Source organism: Antrostomus carolinensis, unplaced genomic scaffold (genome assembly GCF_000700745.2).
Source record: "Antrostomus carolinensis isolate BGI_N321 unplaced genomic scaffold, ASM70074v2 scaffold2591, whole genome shotgun sequence".
Taxonomy (NCBI): domain Eukaryota; kingdom Metazoa; phylum Chordata; class Aves; order Caprimulgiformes; family Caprimulgidae; genus Antrostomus; species Antrostomus carolinensis.
Genome location: NW_010294657.1, coordinates 1 through 23,722, shown reverse-complemented (window position 1 = coordinate 23,722; position 23,722 = coordinate 1). Strand labels below are relative to the sequence as shown.

General features: G+C 41.0%; 1 protein-coding gene across 1 annotated transcript; it reads left to right on the top strand.

Annotated features, from left to right (window-relative positions):
* Window positions 1-12,764: 12,764 nt before the first annotated feature.
* On the top strand, window positions 12,765-23,305 carry LOC104532466 (granulocyte-macrophage colony-stimulating factor receptor subunit alpha; the record flags this gene model as incomplete). Its single annotated transcript, XM_029087402.1, has 9 exons — window positions 12,765-12,852; window positions 13,027-13,160; window positions 14,158-14,278; window positions 16,539-16,668; window positions 16,761-16,936; window positions 18,064-18,203; window positions 21,438-21,470; window positions 22,442-22,571; window positions 23,212-23,305. Coding segments are annotated over exons 1-9 (1,046 nt in total), but the record flags the coding sequence as incomplete, so codon positions are not given.
* Window positions 23,306-23,722: the final 417 nt, after the last annotated feature.

Sequence of the window (23,722 nt, the reverse complement as noted above, 5' to 3'; positions counted from 1 at the left end):
AAGAGACTAGTCTGCTGAGAACTTTTGCTCTTTTGGGGGTTTAAACATTTCCAATGGTATTTACAGTTCCCAGTATGAGGCAAGATACACCTAGAGAAAGCAGCCTGAGAAGGCCTAGATTCTTCTGAACATTGGAGGATTCTCAGACTTATGAAGAAGTACGATATATCTGCACAAGACAACAACTATATGTATTCTCTGGAAAGTGCTGAGACTTTGAGACAAGTACAGACTTATATCTCTGATTGAGAAAGATCAGACCCTCGTTCCCAGAGCAATGATTCATCTTGGAAGAAGGGTACATTAGATTTGGACCAACATTTTTTCCTCTTTCATTTTCTATGGGAAGTGTATACTCAGCCTCTGTTCTTACAGGTTCACTCCAGGAAAACATATAAGCTCCATCAAAGGTTTTCAGAAAAATATTTCTATTTCTGTTGTTGGTCACAGGTGTCCAACGTGGCCTTACCTTGTCATAAATTCAATGGATCTAGCAACAGCCTTTTCAGATAAGTGATAAATATAAGGGAGTCATTTCTAAAGAGATGTGAAGAGGGATATCTTCTCGGATATTGTTCTTGATGCAAGCTCCATTAGGCCATTTTCCCAGAAGCCTGGGAGAACTAAGATTTACTTTGCCATATTTCAAATCTGAGATTGTGTTCTGCAGGAGAGGCCCTGCTTTAGTGTTGCTATGTAGAGTGCTTCAAAAGCTCTATTGCCTGTTCTCTCTGCTTAGAGCAGTGGTATCTAAATGTGGCAGGTTTGAGAAGTTTCACTGCTAAATATTAGATTTAGCTGACCATTGCAGCCAGTCTAAGTAAGCCTTAGAAAACTGTTACCATTTCAGCCCTTAAAGTTCTTCTCTTTTCCTAATAACACTGGGCCAGGTTCTGCTAACACTTTTATTAACTCACAGGTGGTTACTCTTCCTGATGCTAGATGGCTGAGTATTTTTGCACTCTTGTTTGCTGGATCTCTACACTGAACTGCTCATGCAATTTATCAGCATAAGTGGTTTCAGAAGAGATTCTGTCCTGCTGGTGGTGTTTTCCCTGTTCCAAAGGACAGGTGGAGTTCTGTCATGCTCAGATGATGCAACATCCCAAGTCAAGCATTTTTAGACTAGACAGAAAAATCTTTGGAAATTTTTCATATAGCAACAGCAATATACAGGGGCTTAAAGGCCATACTACAGGGTAAAATGCCCAGCCAGTCAATCTAGCATGTTAGGATTTTTTTTTTCATGTGTTCAATTTAACATTTTTGTACACTGTATATGAAATTGGCATTTCATCTGCCAGTTTATCATTCTGTCACTCACTATTATCAGGCTATTGAACTTCCTCACAGTCATCTTTGGTTTCTATTATCCCAAACTGCTTGTAACTATTTATCCATGTGAAAATTCTCCCTTTTCTCTGTGCAGCTTAGACTTTTTTCCTGTTCTAACAATGTGATGATGATTTTTTTCTCTAAACTCTTTGACTTGCACTTCATTTTGAGCATGGTCTTCCCTTGCACTCTTCTTAAAGAAAAGTCCCAGTACAACAACATCCTTGAGGGCATCTGTGGTATCAAACACTGACTGATACTTTCTGCTGTCACCTTACCTCCTTTAACAAATATTTTAATATACTTTAATCATCTATTTGTTCCCTGGTTTCTGATAAGATTCCTTTTTTGGGGAAGTTATTTATTATTAGATTTCTTTTATTCCTTTTACAGGCTGTTCCATAAAAAAAAACTTGACCTGACTTTTTGTGCTCTTGTATTTATCCTGTCAGAAATCACACACATTCTTCTTTTCCTTCTGTGGATAGGGCTCCAACATTCTAACAAATGCCTTCTTATTTTGTACAGCCTCCCTCACCTTTTACTTTGCTAAGCCAGGATCAAGGAGATTTTTCTCTTCAAAGAGGCAAAAAAATCTACAACTTGATCTGGTTTTATTATGAATGGGACCTAAATAATACATTTCAACGTTTGATTTGACTGTGTGGGAAGACACCAAAGTGGGCATAGCCATGTCTTTTTCACATACTGCCATAGCAGCGCCACATGTGAAGGCTTCGTAGAAGCAAAGAGTATCAGGTAACATTTCTACAGAAGAACAGTGCTGTCAGTACTTAGAAATAGTCTAATTTCTGCACCCCTCACAAAGTGTAGCAATGGGCAGATAATTTAAGGCCTTGTAAGAGCTGAGCAGTGCAGCAGATGAAATGACCAACACTGAGATGTGTTCAGGCATCAGGCATCAGCATTTTATTGAAGCTTTGCACTGCTTATATATCCTTTTTTCCTCCAGCATGCCCCAAGCAAGTGGCATTCTTTCACTTTTGATTCATTACCCCTTATCACCTACACAGCAAACACGCGCCTGAACAATTGACATTATTGGATAATTCCACTTGTTCATGAGCCATTCTTTTACTTCTGACTGGTTATTGATTACAGCACATAAAGCATCCCTTATCTTGTCTCATACACATTCTTGCTCTGTTTTATTTTCATTTTATCTTCACTCAAGGTCAGGAATTAATTGCTCAAGGCTGAAGCCGCCTGCAGCTTCGGCTCTTAAAGCACCAATAGAGTTGTCAGTAGAGACCATGAGGTCAGCACTGTAGACAAGAGGCAAATCCTAGAGTGTATCCTGATACCCTTGACAGAGATCAGGAGCACAACAAGAAACTATTTTACTGGTATAATTTGATTTCTGGGCTCCTTTCTTTGGGAAAGAAGCATATTCCAGCAAGGAAGTCAGAATTTGAGCAGGTAATAGCAAAGCAGAGACAAAACTTCCAGTTTCTGCTGAAGTCTAATTCCATACAAGGCTCAGCCTTGATCTTCAGTTGTACCAAAAGAGTCTTATTATCTGACTCTCCAGTTTGGACAGTTGGTCAGTGAACCATCCACTTGTTCCTATCTGAAGATGCAATGCTGGAAGCTCATGATGGCTTCTACTGTGGTTTTAAGACTCAAAGACAAAATGCTCAGCAATTTCCCCACTTAACAGAATTAGATTTTGAGCACTTGCATTCAAAAGAAAAAAGATTATCTTCCAAGTAACCCCATTAATGTTGGCAACTCATATATCTCACTGCTCCTTTTGGTCTCTGAGATTCAGATTTTGAGGGTCTCACAATGTTTTTCATAATTGGGTGAGGAATTACTGACACATCAGGTGCTTTGGTGTAAAAAAGCTTTTCACTTTGAGACTCAGAGGCTCAGATCTCTATATTAGACTTTTGAACATAGCTATTTGATTATTAGACTAGTTTTGTAATGATACTGGACATTTGACTATTAGACTAAATACTCCCAGGACTACTTTCTTGCTCTGACGCCAATTGCCATGTAAGAGCCCAGATAGGTTTTACTAAAGCTCTAAATAAGGTGGACACATGCAAACTGCCTTTAGAAATTAGCCCTGACCTGAACCAACCTCTGGACTCCGTCCAGGAGTTGTTCAGGACATTGCTTGCAAATGCTGGCCAAATCAGTGCTGGGAAACTGTTCCTGGACACGTTCCAGTGCTGGGGAGCCTTCCAGTTACCAGTGCAGCCAGAAGCAATGACCTACACCATCCAACTTCTGTTGTAGCTGGGTGCAATCAGCTCTTGGCACACCTACTGCCTTTGACAAAGTTAATTATTGCCTTTTGGTCAAAGACTTGCCTGGGAAGCTTTTTGCAGCAGATCAGAACAACAAAGCCAATTTCTTAATGAGGCTGAGTTCGTGCTGGACACACACGCAAACCATCTTTGTATTTCTCTTAGTACGCAGCAGCAGTCAGAGTTGAAATGCTCGCAAGCACCTCCTAAAAGAGTGATGGAGTTTTACTAGACTACACTAATTTATACAGACTTTCACGATGTCTTTCCTCTTGGGCAAAATTGCCAGAGTGAACCATACTTTGGCTCTAATCTACTAAAACCTAGCTGTGATATATGAACCATTCACTGGCTCTCTGTAGGGAAGGGAATAGGAAAGTATAATAAGACAACATCGAGACACTCAGGAGATGGCATTACATTCTTGTTAAATAGATGCTAAACAAACTCCTCCTTTGTTTCCTGTTTTCTCCTGGAAAAGGGATAACATACTTCAATTTATTCAGGAAATGTATTACACCCATGTGCAAAACAAAAAGGCCAGAAGTTCAACCCAGAGAACTGCAGACCTATCAACTTGGGAAACTCATGGTGTCAGTCCTCTTGGAGCATGTTTCTGGGCACATTAAGTAGAAGAAGGTCACTGGGAACAGTCACTGTGATTTTACCAAGGGTAAGTTCCTGTGAAAAATGGGGTATCACAAGGGTCTATCTTGGGACTGATCACCTTTAATATCTTTATCAATGGCCTGGAGGAGGTGATGGAGTGCATTGTCACCATATTTGCAGATGACACTAAATTGAGGTGATCAGTTGATTTGCTCAAGACAAGGGTTGCCATCCAGAGGGACCCAGTCAGGCTGAAAAAATAGTCCAAAAGAAACCTTGAAATCATCTGCTACTCACTTGAATTTACATCGTCCACAAGAGGAAAAGGTAAAAATTATAACGCTATTTTAAAAGAGGTTTTTCAAAAGCAGTGTTTTGAAAAATTGTACTGTGTGTTTCCTAAGCCGCCATGCCTTACAGTAGCCCTTGTTAGTCTGTTACAGAAGAGCTTCATACAACATTTGGTAACTTCTTGAAGGATATGAACACAATTGTTCCAACTACTCCTTTCTCACGAATGGTCTGTAACATTTCTGAAGCCTTTATTAGCCTGGTGTTTTTCTTACAGCTCCTCCTAATGCTGCAAATGTTAATGCTAAAATGAAACATTATTAGTAACAGACTTTTCAGATGATGTAGAGCTAATTTCCTGTCTTTCATTTATGATAAGCTATTAATGAATGGGATAGCAACTTCTACATCAACAGCATGGAACACCACCTGCAAGAGATCCCAGTAAACCATCCTACCCCTGTCGACCAAAAGCTCTGGTGCTGGAAAGGGCTGTCTTGGGAGAACGAAAGAGGTCTCTGCCTATCCCTGACTACTCTTAGGGGAGTCTCAGTTGCTCACATTGCCAGTACTGAACTAGAATAAACCACAGAAAAGCACATTACACAAAACCAAAATCGTTGCTGGCTTATCATAAACACCAGGCTGTAGGCTGTGGCAGTTCAAAAGCTGTTGGGATGACTGTTCCCAGGAGAAGGTGGGGCCTGTTGAAGGAGGACACAAAAGATTTCATATGTCCTGAAGGAAGCTGGTCCCCAAAACAGTCATAGTCCTGGTCTTGTCCAGAACCTGAGTATAGCCACAGGGCCAGCAGCGCCATGCCTTTCCCAACCAAGGCGTGCCCCACACCACCCAGCAAGGTAGCACAGACAGCCAGACCCTGAGAAGAGGGGAAGGGTGGCTATACTAGCTGGTGCACCCAGAGGCCTGATGAATTAGTCCAGACTATAGTTTAAAATGGATCAGTTAAAACTAATTTAGCCACCGTTTGGGTAGCCTGAAGGTAGTGGTCAGATGACACTTTAAGACCACACTCAGGTTACCCAGAAGCTAATCAAGAACACCATCACAAGAGGATGCAAACCCCTTTATCAAAATTAATCAGGCATACTGGCACACACTTTGCACCAAAACTACACGTGCCGTGGAAGGATTGGGCTATAGAAAAGTTATGCAAGTTGGTAGTGGTCACTGAGGTGGCTGGTGGTACCCAAGTAGAGCATATTCAACAAATTCAACAGCCAATTTCAGACCACACTGACACATCTAATAACTGTGTTCTTTTTAGGCTAGATAAAATAAGCAAATTAAATCCTTTAGTGAGTAGAAGATCTGAAACATATCAGCCCTGTTCCCAAGGTACCAAAAAAAGCTGGCAAGGACTGAGTCAATGCCAGGTATGTGGTTCTAGAGACCAAATTCTGCAGCTGAGCCACTGTCTCACATGTGCTTTGCTTTCAGTATTGCTAATTTAACTTATCTATAGGTTTTGTTGGGGTTTTTTTCCATCCATAGTCTCAAGGTTTTAAAATGGAAAATATTATTAACATGAGCTTATGGTAGGATTCAGTGGGTAAAGGTGGGCAAGACTGAGCAGTCTGGACTGAAAAACAAAGAAATGACTGCAAAGTAATTTTCGTCCAAGGAAAGCAGGGTTAAGCATAGTTCTTCCTCTAGGGGACTAATACTAAGGATCCTGCCTCACTTCTAGGAAGCCTGGGGAATTTTCCCCCTTCCTACTATTGTGCCTGTCTTGGGAGCGGAAGGTAGGGGCTAATTCAAATCACTCTTGTTACAAGCATTTGAGAATAGCAAGAAATACAAAGAATCTGTTACATGAAGATTACATATCTGCATGCCAGATATCATGTAAAACAAACTGGGAAGTGGCTAACATGACCCACAGAGCCACATCTAAATTTGATGGAAGTTAAAGCAAACATTGTGGCTTAGACTCTCATATTTATATGACTGAAAAGGCTTTTGTGAACTTAACATTACAGAATTCAATAAATGCTTTAGATATTCTCTTTTAATTTGAAAATTCAGGCACTTTTGCACCTAACCTACGATATTGTAGTCTAAGATGAATGAAACAAAACCAACCCAATATTGGACAGTGAGAAAGTTCAGAAATTTGGATCAGATGTTTTCCTTGTCACTTTGCCTACAAATATGCAAGACAGAATTTTCTTGACTGTTTACAAATGCATGCTAAGAACTGATTGTCTTCAGAGGAGAACCTGGGCTGGTGCAGAGGTCATAAATGATGTATACAGTCAGTCAGGTCCTGACAGAATTAAGTGACCATGTTTTAAGCACTTCAGACATGGATTACTCACACAATACTGCTGTTATTTCCAGAACAAGTGATTTATGAAAAATGTGTTTATCTGTAGGAGAGGTATTTCTATGAGCATAGTCAGGTACTATGACTCCTGAATATTTCTGTATTTTTGTATACAAATATGAGTTTGCATATTGTGACTATTAATGCTTAGTTCATCCAGCGTATCAGGAAGGAAGAGTTAGCTGCACGATCAGTTCGTGTGAAATCATTAACATCTGCAAATTAGGAAATATAAGGAAGTTCGTAAGCAATAAGGGAAATGATAAACTGTGTCACTTTCTGACTTGCAGCATTTGCTGCTAATACTGGCATGCACTAAAAAGACTTAACTGGCAGAGCAAAACACTTACTGATGCCTGCATGACTACAACTATAGGTTCAAGTGTCCTTGCTGTTGCAATCCAAAATCAAACAAAATAAAACTGGAGAGTTTTTTTCAAGAGGAGGTATGTCTCTCTATGTTGTCTGGGGGGGTTTTTTGTTGTTGTTTTTGTTTTTTACTGTGCCACAGAAGATTTTGTGCGGATTACAAATGTTTGCCAAGGATTAAGTTAGGTACAGCTATGCTAGCACACGTAAAAAATGTGGATTAGCTTCCTGCTCACGAAAATCTAGGCAAAATTTTGGTGATGCTTTAGTCTATTTAATTAAAAATTTAAGTCTATGCATATATAAAATTTCTAAAGCTTTCTGCAAGGTTCAAGGAAGAGTACAAAATGTCTGTGATATCTGTTGCACTATTTGACGTTTGTTATCTGACACTTATTTTGCAATAACTAAAATAAATGCTATTTTATGTACCTTTTCTATAAATTAATCTAACTAGAAATATGTGGATTTTTATTTCTTGCAAAAAAGTAAACCACAGAATCTTGGGATGGTTGAGGCTAGAAGGCGCTTCTGGAGAATGTCCTGTCCCACTCCTTGCTCAGATCAGGGTCAGTTACAGCAAGTTGCTGCAGGCTTTGTCCAGTCAGGTTTGAGCATCTCCAATGTTGCAGACTTCACAACCTCTCTGGAAAACCTATTCCAGTGGTTGACTACACTCACTATAAAAAGTGTTTAAATTGAGTTTCCATTATTTCATTTTGTGCCCATTGCATTCTCTGAAAAGCTACTTTCCAGCACGTTGTCCTCATCCTGTGCTGGTGCCGGGGGTAGTTTCTCCCCCGGTGCAGGACTCAGCACTTCCCTGTGCTGAATTTTATGAGATTCCTGACAGCCCATTTCTCCAGCCTGTCCAGGTGCCTCTGAAGCGACATAGTAGTATACCAACCACTTCTCTCATTTTTTTAATCATCTACAGAAATCAAAATACTAATCTAAAGACTGAACTGATTCTGGGAAAGTTGCATTTATGTAGCAAATTGAGAGGAGCATTTCATTGCCTGGTATGCATTGTAAGATTTTTATTCCTATTTATATGCCTCCTGGTATGCTTAGCAAGTGTATGATACTTTCTATATGTCCACAATGTATAAGTATCAGTTTGTGCATGGTGTATAAGCATCATTTTATCTTCCCATTTCCCTAAGAGTAAAATTCAAATTTTAATTTCTTAAAGTGTGTCATGGGCAAGAGAAACCTTCCCAGAGGCATTAAAGAAAATAAAGTCACTGGGAAACCTGGGAATTAGAACCAAAGAAACTTGTTCTCAGGTGACATTTTCTGGTAGCATCCTGCACTCACAGCCTAAGAGTGAGGACAATAGACTGTACAGACTAAGAAGGTAAGAAGTCAGTATCTAATGGATGCTTTCTGTAAAAACTGCTGTAAGCACACTACAGCTTTTAAATGTGACTATTTTTTCCTTCTGACACATTGATACTGAGATCATTCTAGGGCAGACTGATTTTGACTATGCCTTGCTACAAAAGACCAAATGGACTCATGTTTGCTAGCTTTAAACTTACCAGGGATATGATCACTACTGCTGGATAAGACACATCATACATCTGGTATCATTAGAGAATAAGCTTAGCAATGTTTTCCTTGACAAGATTTTGCTAGTGAAAAAATTAAACACAGGCTATGCACATACCTCTAAAAAAAAGAAAGCTCCAATGCCAAGTATCACTGACTGGCTCATATTTACATAGCTTAGGTGGATAGATTAGATTCATAGCACACCTGCCTTGGAGACAGGTAGGAAATGAGGTAAGAATTGAAGAGTGTGGAAACCAGCTGCTTGAGTCCTCTCTGGGGCCCTCCTCTGTGTAGCAGGGAAGACACACACTGAGAGGTCAAGACACTTGTGAGGCTGGCTAGGAGAGAAGAAGGAAAGAAGCAAAACAGAAACAAGCACAGGACAGGAGTTTCCATCCTAATAGACTCTCTATTATTTCCTATACTAATGAAATATGAGGAAATACCACTTACACAAGAATACAGATATTTCTTCTGGTCTGATCCTCCAAATAACACTCCCAATCAGTTTGACATAAGTATGCATTCCTTCTGACACCCTCAATACTGAAGTCTGTTCAGAGCAGGGGGAGATTTACCACACCTGTCCGCAAAAGACCAGTCTGGGAGAGAGTGGAGGTCCTGGAGGCACCAAGTTCCTACAGATGTGATGCTGGAGTCATTTGCTTGGCCACCAAGCAGAAGGTACGGATGGGTCAGGCAAATGGCTTATGATTCCGCTCATCTCCTATATCTCTTATCCTGCTTGCAGGCCAGAGAAAAGCCAGGGGACATGGCTGTGTGTTGGTACCTTCAGCTGGGGCCACAGAGAGAACACAGGCATGACCAATACTAATCCTTTATTGTGTCATTTGTTTTAAAAGTCAGTCAACTGTGAAACACAAATCCTTTGCTAAGCAAACTCTCTTAGTGCTGTGGTCAGTGGAAATTGTAGTTTTTTATGTCTCCTATAAGAAAGACAGAGACAGTTGGGGCTGTTCAGCCTGGAGAAGAGAAGGCTCCAGGGAGATCTTATAGAGGCCTTCCAGTACTTGAAGGGGCTACAAGAAAGCTGGGGAGGGACTTTTCATAAGGGCAGGTAGTGACAGAACAAGGGGAAATGGCTTTAAACTGGAAGAGGGGAGGTTTAGATTAGATATTAGGAAGAAATTCTTCACTGTGAGGGTGGTCAGACACTGGAACAGGTTGCCCAAGGAAGTTGTGGATGCTCCCTCCCTGGAAGTGTTCAAGGCCAGGTTGGATGAGGCTTTGAGCAACCTGATCTAGTGGAAGGTGTCCCTGCTGATGGCAGGGGGGTTGGAACTAGATGATCTTTAAGATCTCTTCCAACCCTAACCACTCTATGATTCTGTGACTATGAGGAGAGTTGAACCTAGGCCCTGCTATTCCTGCAAGCCCAATGATTGTGTCCAGAGCCCGGAGGCAATGGTGCCAACAAGCACTCCTCTAAGCAGGCAGGGCTGAAGACGACTTCTTTGGCAATGCTCCAAACAAGCACTTTCATGAGAATAACATGAAGAGTGCTTGCAGTATGGGGCTGCTGTCATGTGTAGGAAAGCTGAGGGAGATTTTGAAAGCAGAGGAGTCATATGAGCAGACAGATGGAGATGACAAGGAGAACGAACCAAAGACTATAAAGGAAAGGTAAGCAGACAGTTGCCGGAGAACAGGAAAACAAATACCTGAAAAGGAGTGTAGGATGAGGAAATGAAGGAGAAAAGGTTAAGAATGACTGAACAGATGGCACTAAATGGAGAAAAATATGTTTATATGAAAAGGGGCAGACCAGAAGGACAAGAGGTCTTGAGGTTCCTATGTGCATTACTGGGGAGATTACTGAGAGCACTGGAAAATGAAAATAACTGTTGAGACCAATATCTCACATAGCATTTCACAGCCAGTCCTCCATACTGTTTGCACTTAAGATGCTTCAGTATCACTTCCCAGCAGCTGTGGCCACATCCTAATTGTAGCATGATGATTTACAAAGAAAAGATAGATGCTGCAAGAGATAAGCAAAGAAGAAACAGGCCACAGTGAAGAGTTTGTCTCTGTTGCAATCCTGACATGGTGTCCTGTCCTGGCTTGATTCCTGGAGACCATGACGGACAGATCACATCAAGCTAATTTCCATGAAATGTGAGGTGCCTCCTGGAAATAATCAAGACTCCAGCTTGCTTAGAGGGCCTGGCTACATTTTTGCTTTCACCACAAATGAAGTCAGTCTAGAATCAACACTCTGAAATGACCATAAAAATAAATATAGAAGGATAGACAAGCACCAAAATATTACCATGATTCTCTTTTCTCCTGAGTTTGTAAGAATTTACCTCACAGTCTTAGAATTAATCTTAGAAATACCTGCAATCAAGGAAATTGCTGCTAGGAAACACTAAAACAAACAAACAAACAAAATTATCCAGTGTTTCTTCTTCATGTAGGAAACAAACAAAACAAACAAACAAAAACCAGAAAAACAAATGCTGGGAGTAGAGAAATCTCTTCTAAAGAAATTTAACTTCCTCTGAGAAAAGGAAAATGGCACCTACGATACAGATGTGTTTGACAAGAGCTGATGCCAATGTTTGATTAGCTCTGTTCAGATCTCCACACTACATGAATGAATGTGGAGTCAGCCTTTGCAGGTACTTGCACTTCCTTAGTAATTTAAATTTCCTACAGTGATCTGTAACATCTGACACCTTGGTTTCTGATAGAGCAACAAACAAAAATTTGAAGTAGACTGTTCTGGGGTGAGGGATGTAAACCTCCAAGAACAGAGGGAGTCATTCTAGTTTGAAAAGTGGAGAGCTATTTCTGATAGCAAACAGCAAAAAAAATACCATGGTGGTTTGACCCTGGCTGGCCACCAGGTACCTACCAAGCCACTCTCTCAGTTCCCCCTCTTCTTTATTCTCTACCTCCCATCAGCAGGGGATATCCAGCCACGTCCTGTGCATCTTTTTTGCATAGTGGGGACCAAAACTGAACATAGTATTCCAGGTGTGACCTGACAAGCACCGAGTAGCATCTCTGCTACTGAGTAGCATCTCTGCTGCAGATGCCCTTGTTGATGCAGCCCAGCATCCTGTTGGCTTGCCTTGCCGCAGCGGCACACTGTTCACTCATATTGAGCTTGCTGCCCACTAGGTCCCTTTCCACAGAGCTGTTCTCCAGCCAGGTAGGTCCCAACCTGTGCTGCACTCCTGCTGCATTCCTGATAAAACCTGACAGAGATTGAGACCTTTTTTCTCCTTCTTTCCTTAGACAGTTCAGATCTCATGGGCATTTTCCATTAACTCCTAAGACACGCTGGCAGGAGCAGGTACAGGTTCTGAACATGCCTGATGGTGATGCTGGCTTTAACAGAGCACTCATGGGGAAGTGAGTCATTCACACCCTGACACAACCAAAAGCCAAACCATCCACTTCCCAAAAGGTGCCCTCAACAAATGGTTAAAAGCCAACCTAAATGCTCGCTTTGCAGCAGAAGCTGGTGCAACGCAGAGGAAAATCTGCAGTGATGTTCACTCGAATCAGAAAGCAAGAAAACTTGACTTTCTGATGGTATGGTTAGAATAGGTATGTGCGGTAACAGTAATCATAAGTCATGGTCTCTGCACTGAATACAGTGAGTGTATGTGAGAATACAGTGAGAGGTCTGTGGTCTCTCTATCTCAAACTCCTGTGTTGTAATAGACAATAGTGAGATATTCATTTATTTCAAATAAGAGGTACCTGCCAGATGTCTTGAAGCACACCCTCTGCTTAGCTTTTCTAAATAATATATTCTAGGGGTGAATTAGATACCATCTTTGACTGTTCTCATGGGGAAAAAAAAAAAAAAAAAAAAAAAAAAAAAAAGCTTTGCAGAAACCAAAGTGGCCTTCAGCCTAACTTTTTTTTTTTCTTTTTTTTTTCCCCCTGAAGGCTTCATTGTCTGTTTGATGTTTGATACTCTTGGACTCGTGAAGATGTGTGATACTCTTGGACTCATTTACGTGATTTGGTGGTGCATGATGCTATTTCATCTCTTGCATGCTGACATTCAGTGTATGGGGTGTAAGTATGTTTTTGCAGATATAATCTGAGAAACAAGGTTTAATTCTTCACTTATCAGAGATATTTGTAATTAACCTGGCAATTGTCATCTGAAGCCTGACAGATACTATCCTCTGCATTCAACAAAAACAATAACATATCCTTACTGAACTTATTCTGTAATACTTTCAGCAGGGGCACAAGAATCACCTATTACAAATGTGAAAATGAACTGGAGAAAAATGGAACTGTCCTGGGAGAGCAGTAAGAATTTCTCTATGTACACATGTACCATAATGAACAGGGACATGGAAAGTATACAGAAAGAGGTAAACTTGCTATTCGTTCAGATAAACAACTTTTTCTTTATTTTTTATTGATTTCACTTACTTGTAAAAAAATAATCAGTTGCAGGTAAACTCTGATCAGTGATTGTTTGCAGTCTAGAGCTCAATCTGTCAGGAGCTGTGGGAAGCTGTCACCAATGCCAGGGTGTATTTGCTACAGGAGGAGCATCCCATGTATATCACAGAACTGAAGTTGTGGTACCAAAGTGGAAAGGAGGCAATGGCCTGAACTGTACCTACATTGAATCATGAATAGGGACGTAGCTGTGGAAAAAAGGGGCTGAAACTGAGACTGACTCCTAGAGTATTTAGAGAGACAAAGCAAGAGACCCTTCAAATAAAAAGTTAATTCCCCAAGTGCTGCCATGGATTTTCATTATCTCAAGTTCTTCACTCGTTTCCCAGTAAACTGAATCATGCCTGTTGCACAGGTTGTGTTACAAACCCACATTATCCAAAGCGAAAAGTAGGAAGATTGACAGAAAGAGAGGTAGAGATGGCCTATTTAGCTTAGAAAAGCAAATGTCTTAATTTGAAATACATATTACAAAAATACATCACATCTTCATTTAAGATTATAAGTGTAATGCCATAGACATCTTAACCTCTGGGGAGGTCAGACAAGGACTTCTATTTTGCTTCATCCTTTGACTAAATTCCATTGTTTCCTCTTTTTATTAATGATCATCTGTTACAGCACTGGGGTACTATTAGCCTTCTCCAGTAGTTGCACCCTATAACATCCAGCTCCTGAGCTGTAAAGCTTTTTGTGTAGTTATGCTTTTGACCACTAAGATTAATTCTACATCACATTCAAGTGGTAAAGGAGAGAGTTAACTCTTGAGCCTAAAACACATACACATACATACAAGATTTTGGCCATATTAATTGAGTTTCTTGAGTTGCACTTCCACAGCCAGAATCATCTAACACCAGCAGCAGAAAAACAGAAATAAAAGATGAGCATGTTCTTTTTCAGGTGAATAGTCCACTATGCAGGTTTCCAGTGGAACAATATGTGTCTCTGCACAAAGGGGTAGACTTTATAATTGAAGTGCCAAACACAAACATCTCAAAAAACTGCATCTTTATACCTGCAGGTAATGTCTATGGTCTGGGTAAGGTTTTCTTCATTTGTAACCTTTTAAAGGTAAATATTGCCTTAGAAAACAATTCCTTATGCAGTAGAAAACTGCTTTATTTTCTATTAAAATTATTTTTTGCAGATCTGCTAAAATTATTTGCTCTGTAATTAGTTTTTCCACAATCTTGCAAAAGATTACTACAAATGTATAAGTAATTGCACTAATCTCTTTCATAATAGGGCTCCAAAATGCCTCTAAATTACAGTGGTTTAAGGGTGGATTCAACTGTTTTGGCTGTTACAAATTAAGATGTTAGAGTCCATTTCTTTATTAAATGTTTTTTTGCTGGGCTGTTGGTGAGTTTGTCAGGAGCCAGACCACAGAGCTAGCTAAAAGCACAGTCTGGAGATTAGCAAAACCCTTAAAAAGGGAGAAGAGAAAAGGAAATGCTGGTGACAAGCAGCTAGGGGCACACTGAATGTAGCAATCTCCTATATAGCAATCTCCTAACCTGGCCCTGGTGTGCACATGCATGCACACACCCTCACAGGATCCCTCGGCTGCTGTAAACTCATTGAGCAGAGGCAACTGTTTACAAAGATATTACCAGCCTGTCCCATGTTGGGGTTAATCGAAGTGGGATTTAGGCAGATCCTAGGTTCATAATTCCAAACCTGAAGCTTTTATGGCACATTTTCCCCTTCCTTCTCAACTCAGAGTTCACTAAAATTGCCCAGTCACCAGGGCTCCTGCAGCTGTGTGTAACTGGGATATTTCAGACTTGACAGAGGTGATGAGATTAGCAGCTTGCTCATATGTGAGTAGATAAAGTACTTCCTACTCATCTCTCCTGCGGACTTGAGAGATGAAACACTCTCATGGTGACCCTCAAAATACAAGCCAGGACATACTGCCTCTTAAAAATGCCTGCTCTTCACACGGAATCTTAGGGGTTGGAAGGGACCTCAGGAGATCATCTAGTCTCCACAACCTCTCTGGGCAGAATGTTAAAGTGCTCTGTCACCCTTACAGTAAAGAAGTTTTTCCTTAAGTTTGTCTGGAACTTCCGGTGTTCCAATTTCTGCCCATTGCCCCTTGTCCTGTCACTGGGCACCACAAAAAAGAGCCTGGCCCCATCCATTTGGCCCCCACACTTCAGATATTTATAGACATTGATAAGACCCCCTCTCAGTCTTCTCTTCTCCAGCCTGAAGAGTCCCAGCTCTCTCAGCCTCTCCTCATATGGGAGATGCTCCAAGCCCCTCATCATCTTTGTGGCCCTCTGCTGGACTCTCTCCAGAAGATCCCTGTCTTTCTTGAACTGGGGGGCCCAGAACTAGACACAGTATTCCAGATGTGGCCTCACCAGGGCAGAGGGGGAGGAGAACCTCCCTTGACCTGCTGGCCACACTCTTTTTAATGCACCCCAGGATGCTGTTGGCCTTCCTGGCCACAAGGGCACACTGATGGCTCATGGCCAGCCTGCTGTCCACCAGCACACCCAGGTCCTTTTCCACAGAGCTCCTCTCCAGCAGATCAGCCCCTAACCTGTACTGGTGCATTGTTTTTGGTGTTCCTCCCCAGCTGGCCCTAGCCTCCAAGCATGCAGGTTCCCCAGGGGATTCCACCTTGCTTCCACCAGATTGGTCTCAGTACTGGGCACTGGGGGAGCTGGAGGCAGTAGCAGAGGAAGCCTCCAACCTTTTGCTGAAGTTGGGGCACACCACAGAAAGAAGCAGAAAATTGGAAGAAGGAGAAGGGAGAAGAAGGCTGAGCATGCCTGCACAGCCCAGCCATGAGGGAGCTTCCAACGAAGTAATCTTCCCACTTCAATGTGGTTCAGAAAAGGAAGAGATCAAGTCACTGTTGCCCACATCAGGGTGGAAAGATCTAGCTAGGAGGCTGTTCGGTCAGAAGGCAGAAAAAAGTCCAACCTTACTTTTAAAAGTCACAGCTTTTTAAATGCTCTATGTAAACACTTCAGGAGTAGATTCCTGGGCATTAATTGCAAAAGGAAAAACACTTCTCTCTGTAGCACCAAGAATGGTGTTAAAAGGCAATGTGCCTTCCTTTACTGTACTCACTCCTAGGTTGCACAGTTCAAAGGCAGTAAAAAATAGGGTGAGAGTCCAGCTTTCTCTCATTTGTTATTCCTAACCCAAACAATAACCAGCAGGAGTTGCAGGTATCTAACATACCTAAGCATGTGACAAGATCCCCCAGCTTGGAGCAGTCACACCATTTTTCCTCATCATGGACATTCCTGTGTTTGCAGGCTTGAATGGGTCAGCCATTGAAAACTTCTCCTGTGTGATTTACAATGTTTCCCTCATGAACTGCACTTGGCAGGAGGGCATAAATGCTCCAGGAGACACCCAGTATTTTCTCTACTGGCAGAACCCAAGGTAAGTAGGTCTGCTTGAGTCTAGGGAAGCCTGGATTCTCATTGGACACATCACACTGCCCACCTTTAACTGAAACACTTTGCTGTATACAGAGACAACGAGGAGATGGAATGTGAGCTTTACATTAAAGACAAAAATGGCAGAAACACAGGATGTAGATTCCAAAATGTGAGGATAGAGACTGAAATAGCTTACTTCCTGGTGAACGGGTCTAGCAAAGACTTCCTGATCCAGTTCTATGATGAGTACATTGAACTGTATAAAATTGGTAAGTGAACATTTTTATTTTATTACTGATTTATAAAATGAGGAAGTGGGAAAAGAAGAATAAAACAAAGTCTGTAGCTACCACAGAATCCTACGCTGCAGGACAGACTTCACTCCTGATAGCTGAGAGAATATAGTTCCAAAAGTTCACTAAAAGAAGCAAAGACAGAAGCAGCCTGAAATAGTGTCGGGGAAGTGGTGCGAACATATCCATGGAATCCAAGTCATGAAAAGCAATGGTTAGACTTTGAAGGCTATTTTTCTGATGTGCTCATTTGTCTATCACATAATTCCATGCCTCTCTGACAGCCACAACAGCTACATCTCCTAAAACCAGAGGGAGGCTTCAACTTGCAAATTAAGACTGTGTTATTTAAATATGTGGATACCTATGTACGAATTAGGTGTTTAAGCCTTGATATAGCTCTGGGACAGGATTCAGTTGGCTAAAAACATGTCTCTAGTTCAATTTGAGACACCCTCAGACACTTGAGGCACCCACAAGGCTTGGAGATGTGGCTCAGGACCTGTGAGAAACCAGGGTCCTCCTGGGTGTCCTATGTAGTCTGAAATGTACTGCATGAGACAGGCTATAAAGCCCAGAGCTATTGAGCTGAGCACGCCTGTTCCATGGTACACCAAACGGCTTTGTAGACATCATGGGCACTACTGATAAGGTTTCCGCTGACTAGAGTGGTTAGGCACTTAGGTCACTCCTGCTCAACTATACTGTAGGCACTCAAATTCAGATTATGATCTTCTACCTGTGTACTACCACACACACACACACAAAAAAAAAAAAATCTGTCTTTTTTCCTATGGACACTTGTATTGTCAATGTGAAATTTAGACACAGAAAAAAAACGGCACTCTGCTGATTGTACTACTGAATTACACAAAATCCTTCATATATTTTTTACATGAACTTCAGTTACTTCATATGTCTAGATGATATATTCCCAAGTTTTGCTACTGTATTTTACTCCTGTTTAACAGATAACATTTGTTAACGTCAGTAGCACAGAGTTGTACATCAGTTGCTTCAACTTCACATGTATTTTGCTACGAACAGATGAGTTGCAGCTGGTTACTAACCACATCTATGTTAATTATTTAATTTATTTCCAGAAATACTCACTCCTCCATTAAATGTCACTGTCAACTGTGCTAGAGATACAGCAAGCTGCATAATTACATGGCAACCACCCCTTACAAGTCATGTGAAAAAAGGAAAGTGCTTTCAGTATGAAATTAGCATACAAAGTAAGGTAAAAACAATGTTTTGGTTTGTATGTGGCACTGTAACTGTGTACATGTACATCTCTAACGTGAAATCTTCTGTTTCCTTTATTTATTAACATCTCTCAGAGGCTGCGACGTTCTCCTGCTCCAGCTCTGCTGGTCTCGCATCCCACTGCTCATGATCTTATTTCAAACTAATCAGAGGTGCAGAGCAGAAAAGCAGAGGAGAGCAGGGAAGTGTTTCGAGTGGTCTCTGTCCAAAGACTGGGAGAGCACCCGAGGGGCTTTGCAGCATGAGCACGCCTTGCAGGAGACGACCGCATGATGGCAGCCTGTGATCTGCAACGAGGGCGCTGCGTCGCTGGCAGCCTCCAGCCCAGCCCAGCCCAGGGCCCCACATGCTCACCCTGCCTCCCTGGGCACCGCGGCTCCCGGCACTCTGATGGCGTTTTGCAGATGCTGGAAAGCTCACAGTTGCCCCTCAATTTCCGCACATGGGACTGTTTTGCTCCCTCAGCCTCCACACCTCTCCCCCACTGCCTCTCCCACTGTCTGTCGCCTTCTGGCAGCCTTCCCTCTGATGCTGTCCTTAGAATCATAGAATGGTTTGGGTTGGAAGGGACCTTTAAAGTTCATCTAGTCCAACCCCCCTGCAGTGAGCAGGGACACCTTCAACTAGATCAAGTTGCTCAGAGCCCCATCCAACCTGACCTTGAATGTTTCCAGGGATGGGGCTTCTACCACCTCCCTGGGCAACCTCTTCCAGTGTTTTACCACCCTCATTGTAAACGATTTCTTCCATATACCTAGTCTGAATCTATCCTCTTTTAGTTTAAAACCATTAACACCTTCTCCTATCACTACAGGCCCTGCTAAAAAGTTTGTCCCCATCTTTCTTATAGGCCTTCCTTAAGTATTGAAATGCCATAATAAGGCCTCTCAGGAGCCTTTTCTTCTCCAGGCTGAACAACTCCAACTGTCTTAGACCCGGAGCCTGGTTGAGCCAACCGAACCCCCGCCTGTCTAAAAAATATCCATCAAAACCTCTGTTTTGAAATAAGTGCTGAAACAAAAGCCACTCTAAGATACCAGCAACTCAGGGGAAAGTTCTCACAGGCCCAGGGTAGACGTGCACAATGGATGTGTTTGCTTTTCAGTGAGTTACCCTCTATTTCTGCAGTCAGATGTGGTGTCACCCATCTCCTTCCAAAGTAGATGACAGACAAATTGTGTCCCTAAAGTGCTTCTTTCTTTCCATTGACTATAAGAGGGGAACCTGAAATGGCTATCTCAGATATAAACATGTATGTGGCAAAAGTGAGGTGGGATCTCTCCTACGCTATAGGCAGAGCACTGCCAACTTACCATACTGACCACAGGAAAAGTGCAGGACAACACCGAGTGTGGACTTTACCATAGCTGAGGTATGTCTGGTTTCCATCAAGTACGACTGAGCAGAGAGGCTGAGGTGTCAAATCCTCCTCCACAAATCTCAGTGCCTAAAGAGATTAACACCCCTAAGGAAAAAGAGCGGGAAAAATCTTTTGAGTTTGACAAGGAGGCCAGAAATACCACTTTTCCTCTCCATCCCGGGATACCTGTTTTACCATTATATGATTTCCACATGCAGATGACATTTGCGCTGTGACAAATTAGTGCTCCTTACCCATCTCATTTCCCAGCCACAGGTCAGAAGCTTACTGTAGTGGTAATTCCTCAGCCATTTGTATCACAAGACCATTACAGGGAAGATCAGCTAAGGGTTAAACATAAATGTTCAACTACAATAAAGCAATACATCATTAAAACTCATTAATTTGTTCAAAACAAGGCCTGCAGCTTGCAGGCTGTCTGGGCTGCCTAGATTTGGTACCTCGCATGCATCAATAGTACCTACCTCAGTAGCTATTTCAAGGACCAATGCAGTACATGTAAACCAGCTGTCTGGTATAATTGAACAGTAAAATCCTGTGTGAAATACTCAGAATGTTTTACATAAAGATATAGGTCATAACATATAACTAAAGCAACATTATTAAAAGGTTTCTTTTAAAGAAATACCTGTTACCTCATCTTTCCTGTGTTGCGGTCAGAATGGGTGGCATTCAGTAGATTCCTACATATGGGTGTGAAATTCATCTCACAGACTGAGACACCTTAATGTAGGTGTCTGCAAAGGAACACAGATATCCTGAGAGAGTCAATGCAGGTCTAGGGCTTCATGCAGCTGAGCAGTAGGTGCCTCATTCCCTTTAAGGTGCTATTGGTACTGGAGGTACCAGAGGTACCTACATGGAGATGGTAGACAGAACTGACACCTTTTGGGAGGGGTCATCAGAGGCAAGGCAGCTAAAATGGCACTGCACACCTAAAGTTTGAGTAACTCGTTTGCATCCTTCCCATTCACAGTACAGGCTGATGACTTCCATCATGCCCTAAATTGAAAGATTTCAGCTGACAATGAGGAACAGAGAAATGTCTGTCTTATAATGCAACACAGACTGCAGGTGTATTTTCTGAAATGAGACATTCCCTCCAATAACTTCTCTCTGACTTTTCCATAATACCAGCTATCTTTCTGACATTACATGCAACAGGTGCTTCCAGGACCTCAGCTTTTCAATGTTTTCCGAGATCTTTGCTAAAATCACTGCTGTTGATTTTGTTCACTCATTTTTGAACCCATCCTTTTTTCAAAATTTTCAGGTTCTTTGATCTAGGTCAATATTTGAATCTAGTTAATTACATTTTGATTGTATGGGATGTGTAAGTAGCTCTTCACGGTACTGTGTGGAAAGCCCTGGAGTATGGAACACTTAGATGTCTAAGAGAGTCTTTGAGTGGAAGGAGGGTAAATTTGCTGTTCACATTAATTTTCTGTCCCATGTTATGAAACTACTATGAAAGTTTCCAGACCTGCTGTGTTTGGGGGATGATTTGATGGCTTGTGTAATTTGGATGTACTTCTGCTGGATGAGAATGCACAGTGCAAATATGCCCTTAGAGGCAAATACAGCTTCTCACAACCATTGATAAATAATTCATGTTTCCTTAATTTTCTAAAATGAAATGGAGGAAGCTAAAACTCTGCATAAAGTGCTATACTCTGGGACATTACTGGAGCAGAATACCCAATTGTTTTTTTCAGTTTAAAATTACTTGTGATCTCTATAAACAAGAAAACAAGAACAAAAGAGGGAGAAATATTTGATTATTTGACAAGGAAATAATAAAAATAAAGATTTGTCTTTGGTTTGCAGGATGAGCCAAAAGAAGAGAAAAAGGATCCTCCTGTAAGAGTAAGTATCCTTGTCATATACAAATTCATACTTTTGCCCACTTAAGAATATAAATACCATCACATAAAATATAGTTTCTTCTCGAACTATAGTTTTTGTATCAATATAACAATGAAAACTCTGGAAAATACATTCTTGTGGTATCTTTATGTGTAAACTTAATACCTCCTTTCTGGATGGGGTAGCTTGCACTAGGCAGAATTTTCCATGTATTTCACAGAACTTCATACTTTCCATTTATCGTGCAAATAGATTTTGCTTAATACAAATTGGAAACTTTCTCTTTCTTGTATCTGTTGGTGGAAAAATACCACACTAGTACAGAGGGAATCCTGAGATCTTCAAAACCTGTGGAAGTTTATTGGGGTTCCAACCCCATAAACACCCAAACACCCACTGACACCCCAACACACACTGTCAGTCTTCCCCAGACAAGTGAGTGGTCCTTTCAGTCCTAGAAGCATCATAGTCTTAGCAGATTCCAGTCCTTGTATAAAGTACCATGGGACCAGATGACACATATTTATTATTGGATTGTCTCAAAAACATTAAAACTGTTTAGCAAAGACAGACACCATCCAGGGAATATTTTCATTATCAACCCCCATAAAGGTTGCAAGGTGAATTTACAGGGTGCTTCTCCAGTTTCAGCTTTCAGTCCTTGTGGTTTTTTTAGGATCCATAAATAAGTATAGGAAAAAAAAAGTGTCCTTAAAGCATAATAAAATAAAGACCCAATAAACTTCAAAATCCAACTTTAAACCTCAAAAGCCAGAAAGATTCAGTGGCAGGATGAACTAATTTATCATGGTTTTAAATTTGGGGAGAAGAACATTTAACTAGTACATACCTACAAAATCATACAAATCAGTTTTTTATAGAAATTGTATAAGGAAATTAAACCCCAAATTTTATTTATATTTGACTATGGGGTGAAATGCATGCTCTGATTGCTTTGATTTTAGGTAAGGAATGACAGATACGAATTTCAAAACTACAATGAGAAAAAAAAATACATTCTGCAAATCAGAGCACGTGGAAAAAACTGTCTCGTAAGCTCAAACTGGGGGGAATGGAGTGAACCCATTGAGTTTGGTAAGATTTTTTTTATTTATTCCCCGCCCCCCAGTATTACCACATTTGTCTCCCTTTCTCCTTCACGCTCACAGATATGAATAAAATGTTAATTCTTACCCAATGACATGGAAGGAACTGGGTGGAAATGCTTAAATACTATGGCAACAGAGGCTGATACCAGCCTTTGATGAGTTGGGATGGTGAAGGCAGAAGTTCCTCAGATGCCACCGCTACAGGCTGAGATAGACTCAGTCTTGTTTTCAGTATAGAGTGCGGAGGCTGCCTTTCAGTTCTTTTTAAGTTTTTGCCATGAGTATAATCTCCTTCCTTCAGCATCTTCCTTTTCACCCTTTCCTCAATACTCTTTTTATAGTTCCACCACTTTTGCTCTATATTTCATTCTGTGACACTGTTTTTCCTTCTCTTTTTCTGGATTTTTTTTTTTTTAATTATTATTATTCTCTACATTTAAAATGTTCAAAATTGTTTAAAATGCATCAAGCATACCTGAACATTTTAACAAGGTTCTGTAAGAAGTCAAGTTGAAGTCCTTCACATTATTCAAAAAATTGAGTGAAATTTGCATTCCTTACTTACAGTCACAAGCAAAGGTAGGTATTTGGCATAGTAAGATATTTCTCTCTCTTGGATGTTTCAGGTCAAGGGGACAATTACTTTATTTTTGTGATTTTATTTCTGATAGCACTCGGAACTATCACAGTGACACTACTCCAATATTGTCTTTTCAAAAGGTAAATCAACATAATTGATGTACAAACTATTGATATAGTATTATTTCTATGAAACACATTCCTCCTACCTCCTACCTTCCTAGCTACCAACTTTAATAAGTATTGTTGTGGATGCCATTTTGATGTGCAAAATCACTACAGGTGAAAAAGCAGGAAAGGATGTTAAAGTTCGTAAGTGATTGATTCCACTAGATCCTGCAAATACATTTCTGTTTTTACTTTTAAGCATTTAACATCCACATTGTTTTGAAGCAAATACAGTATCAGACAAGAGGGCATGAGGACAAATGAACATGTCATTATTTTGATAAAACTTTTCACTTAGTGGTGGAAGAAAGTTATGTCATGACTTACTGGAAGTCATTGTTTAATAAAGTATTTACTGTGACTCTCATCACATAATGAATTTTAGCTACC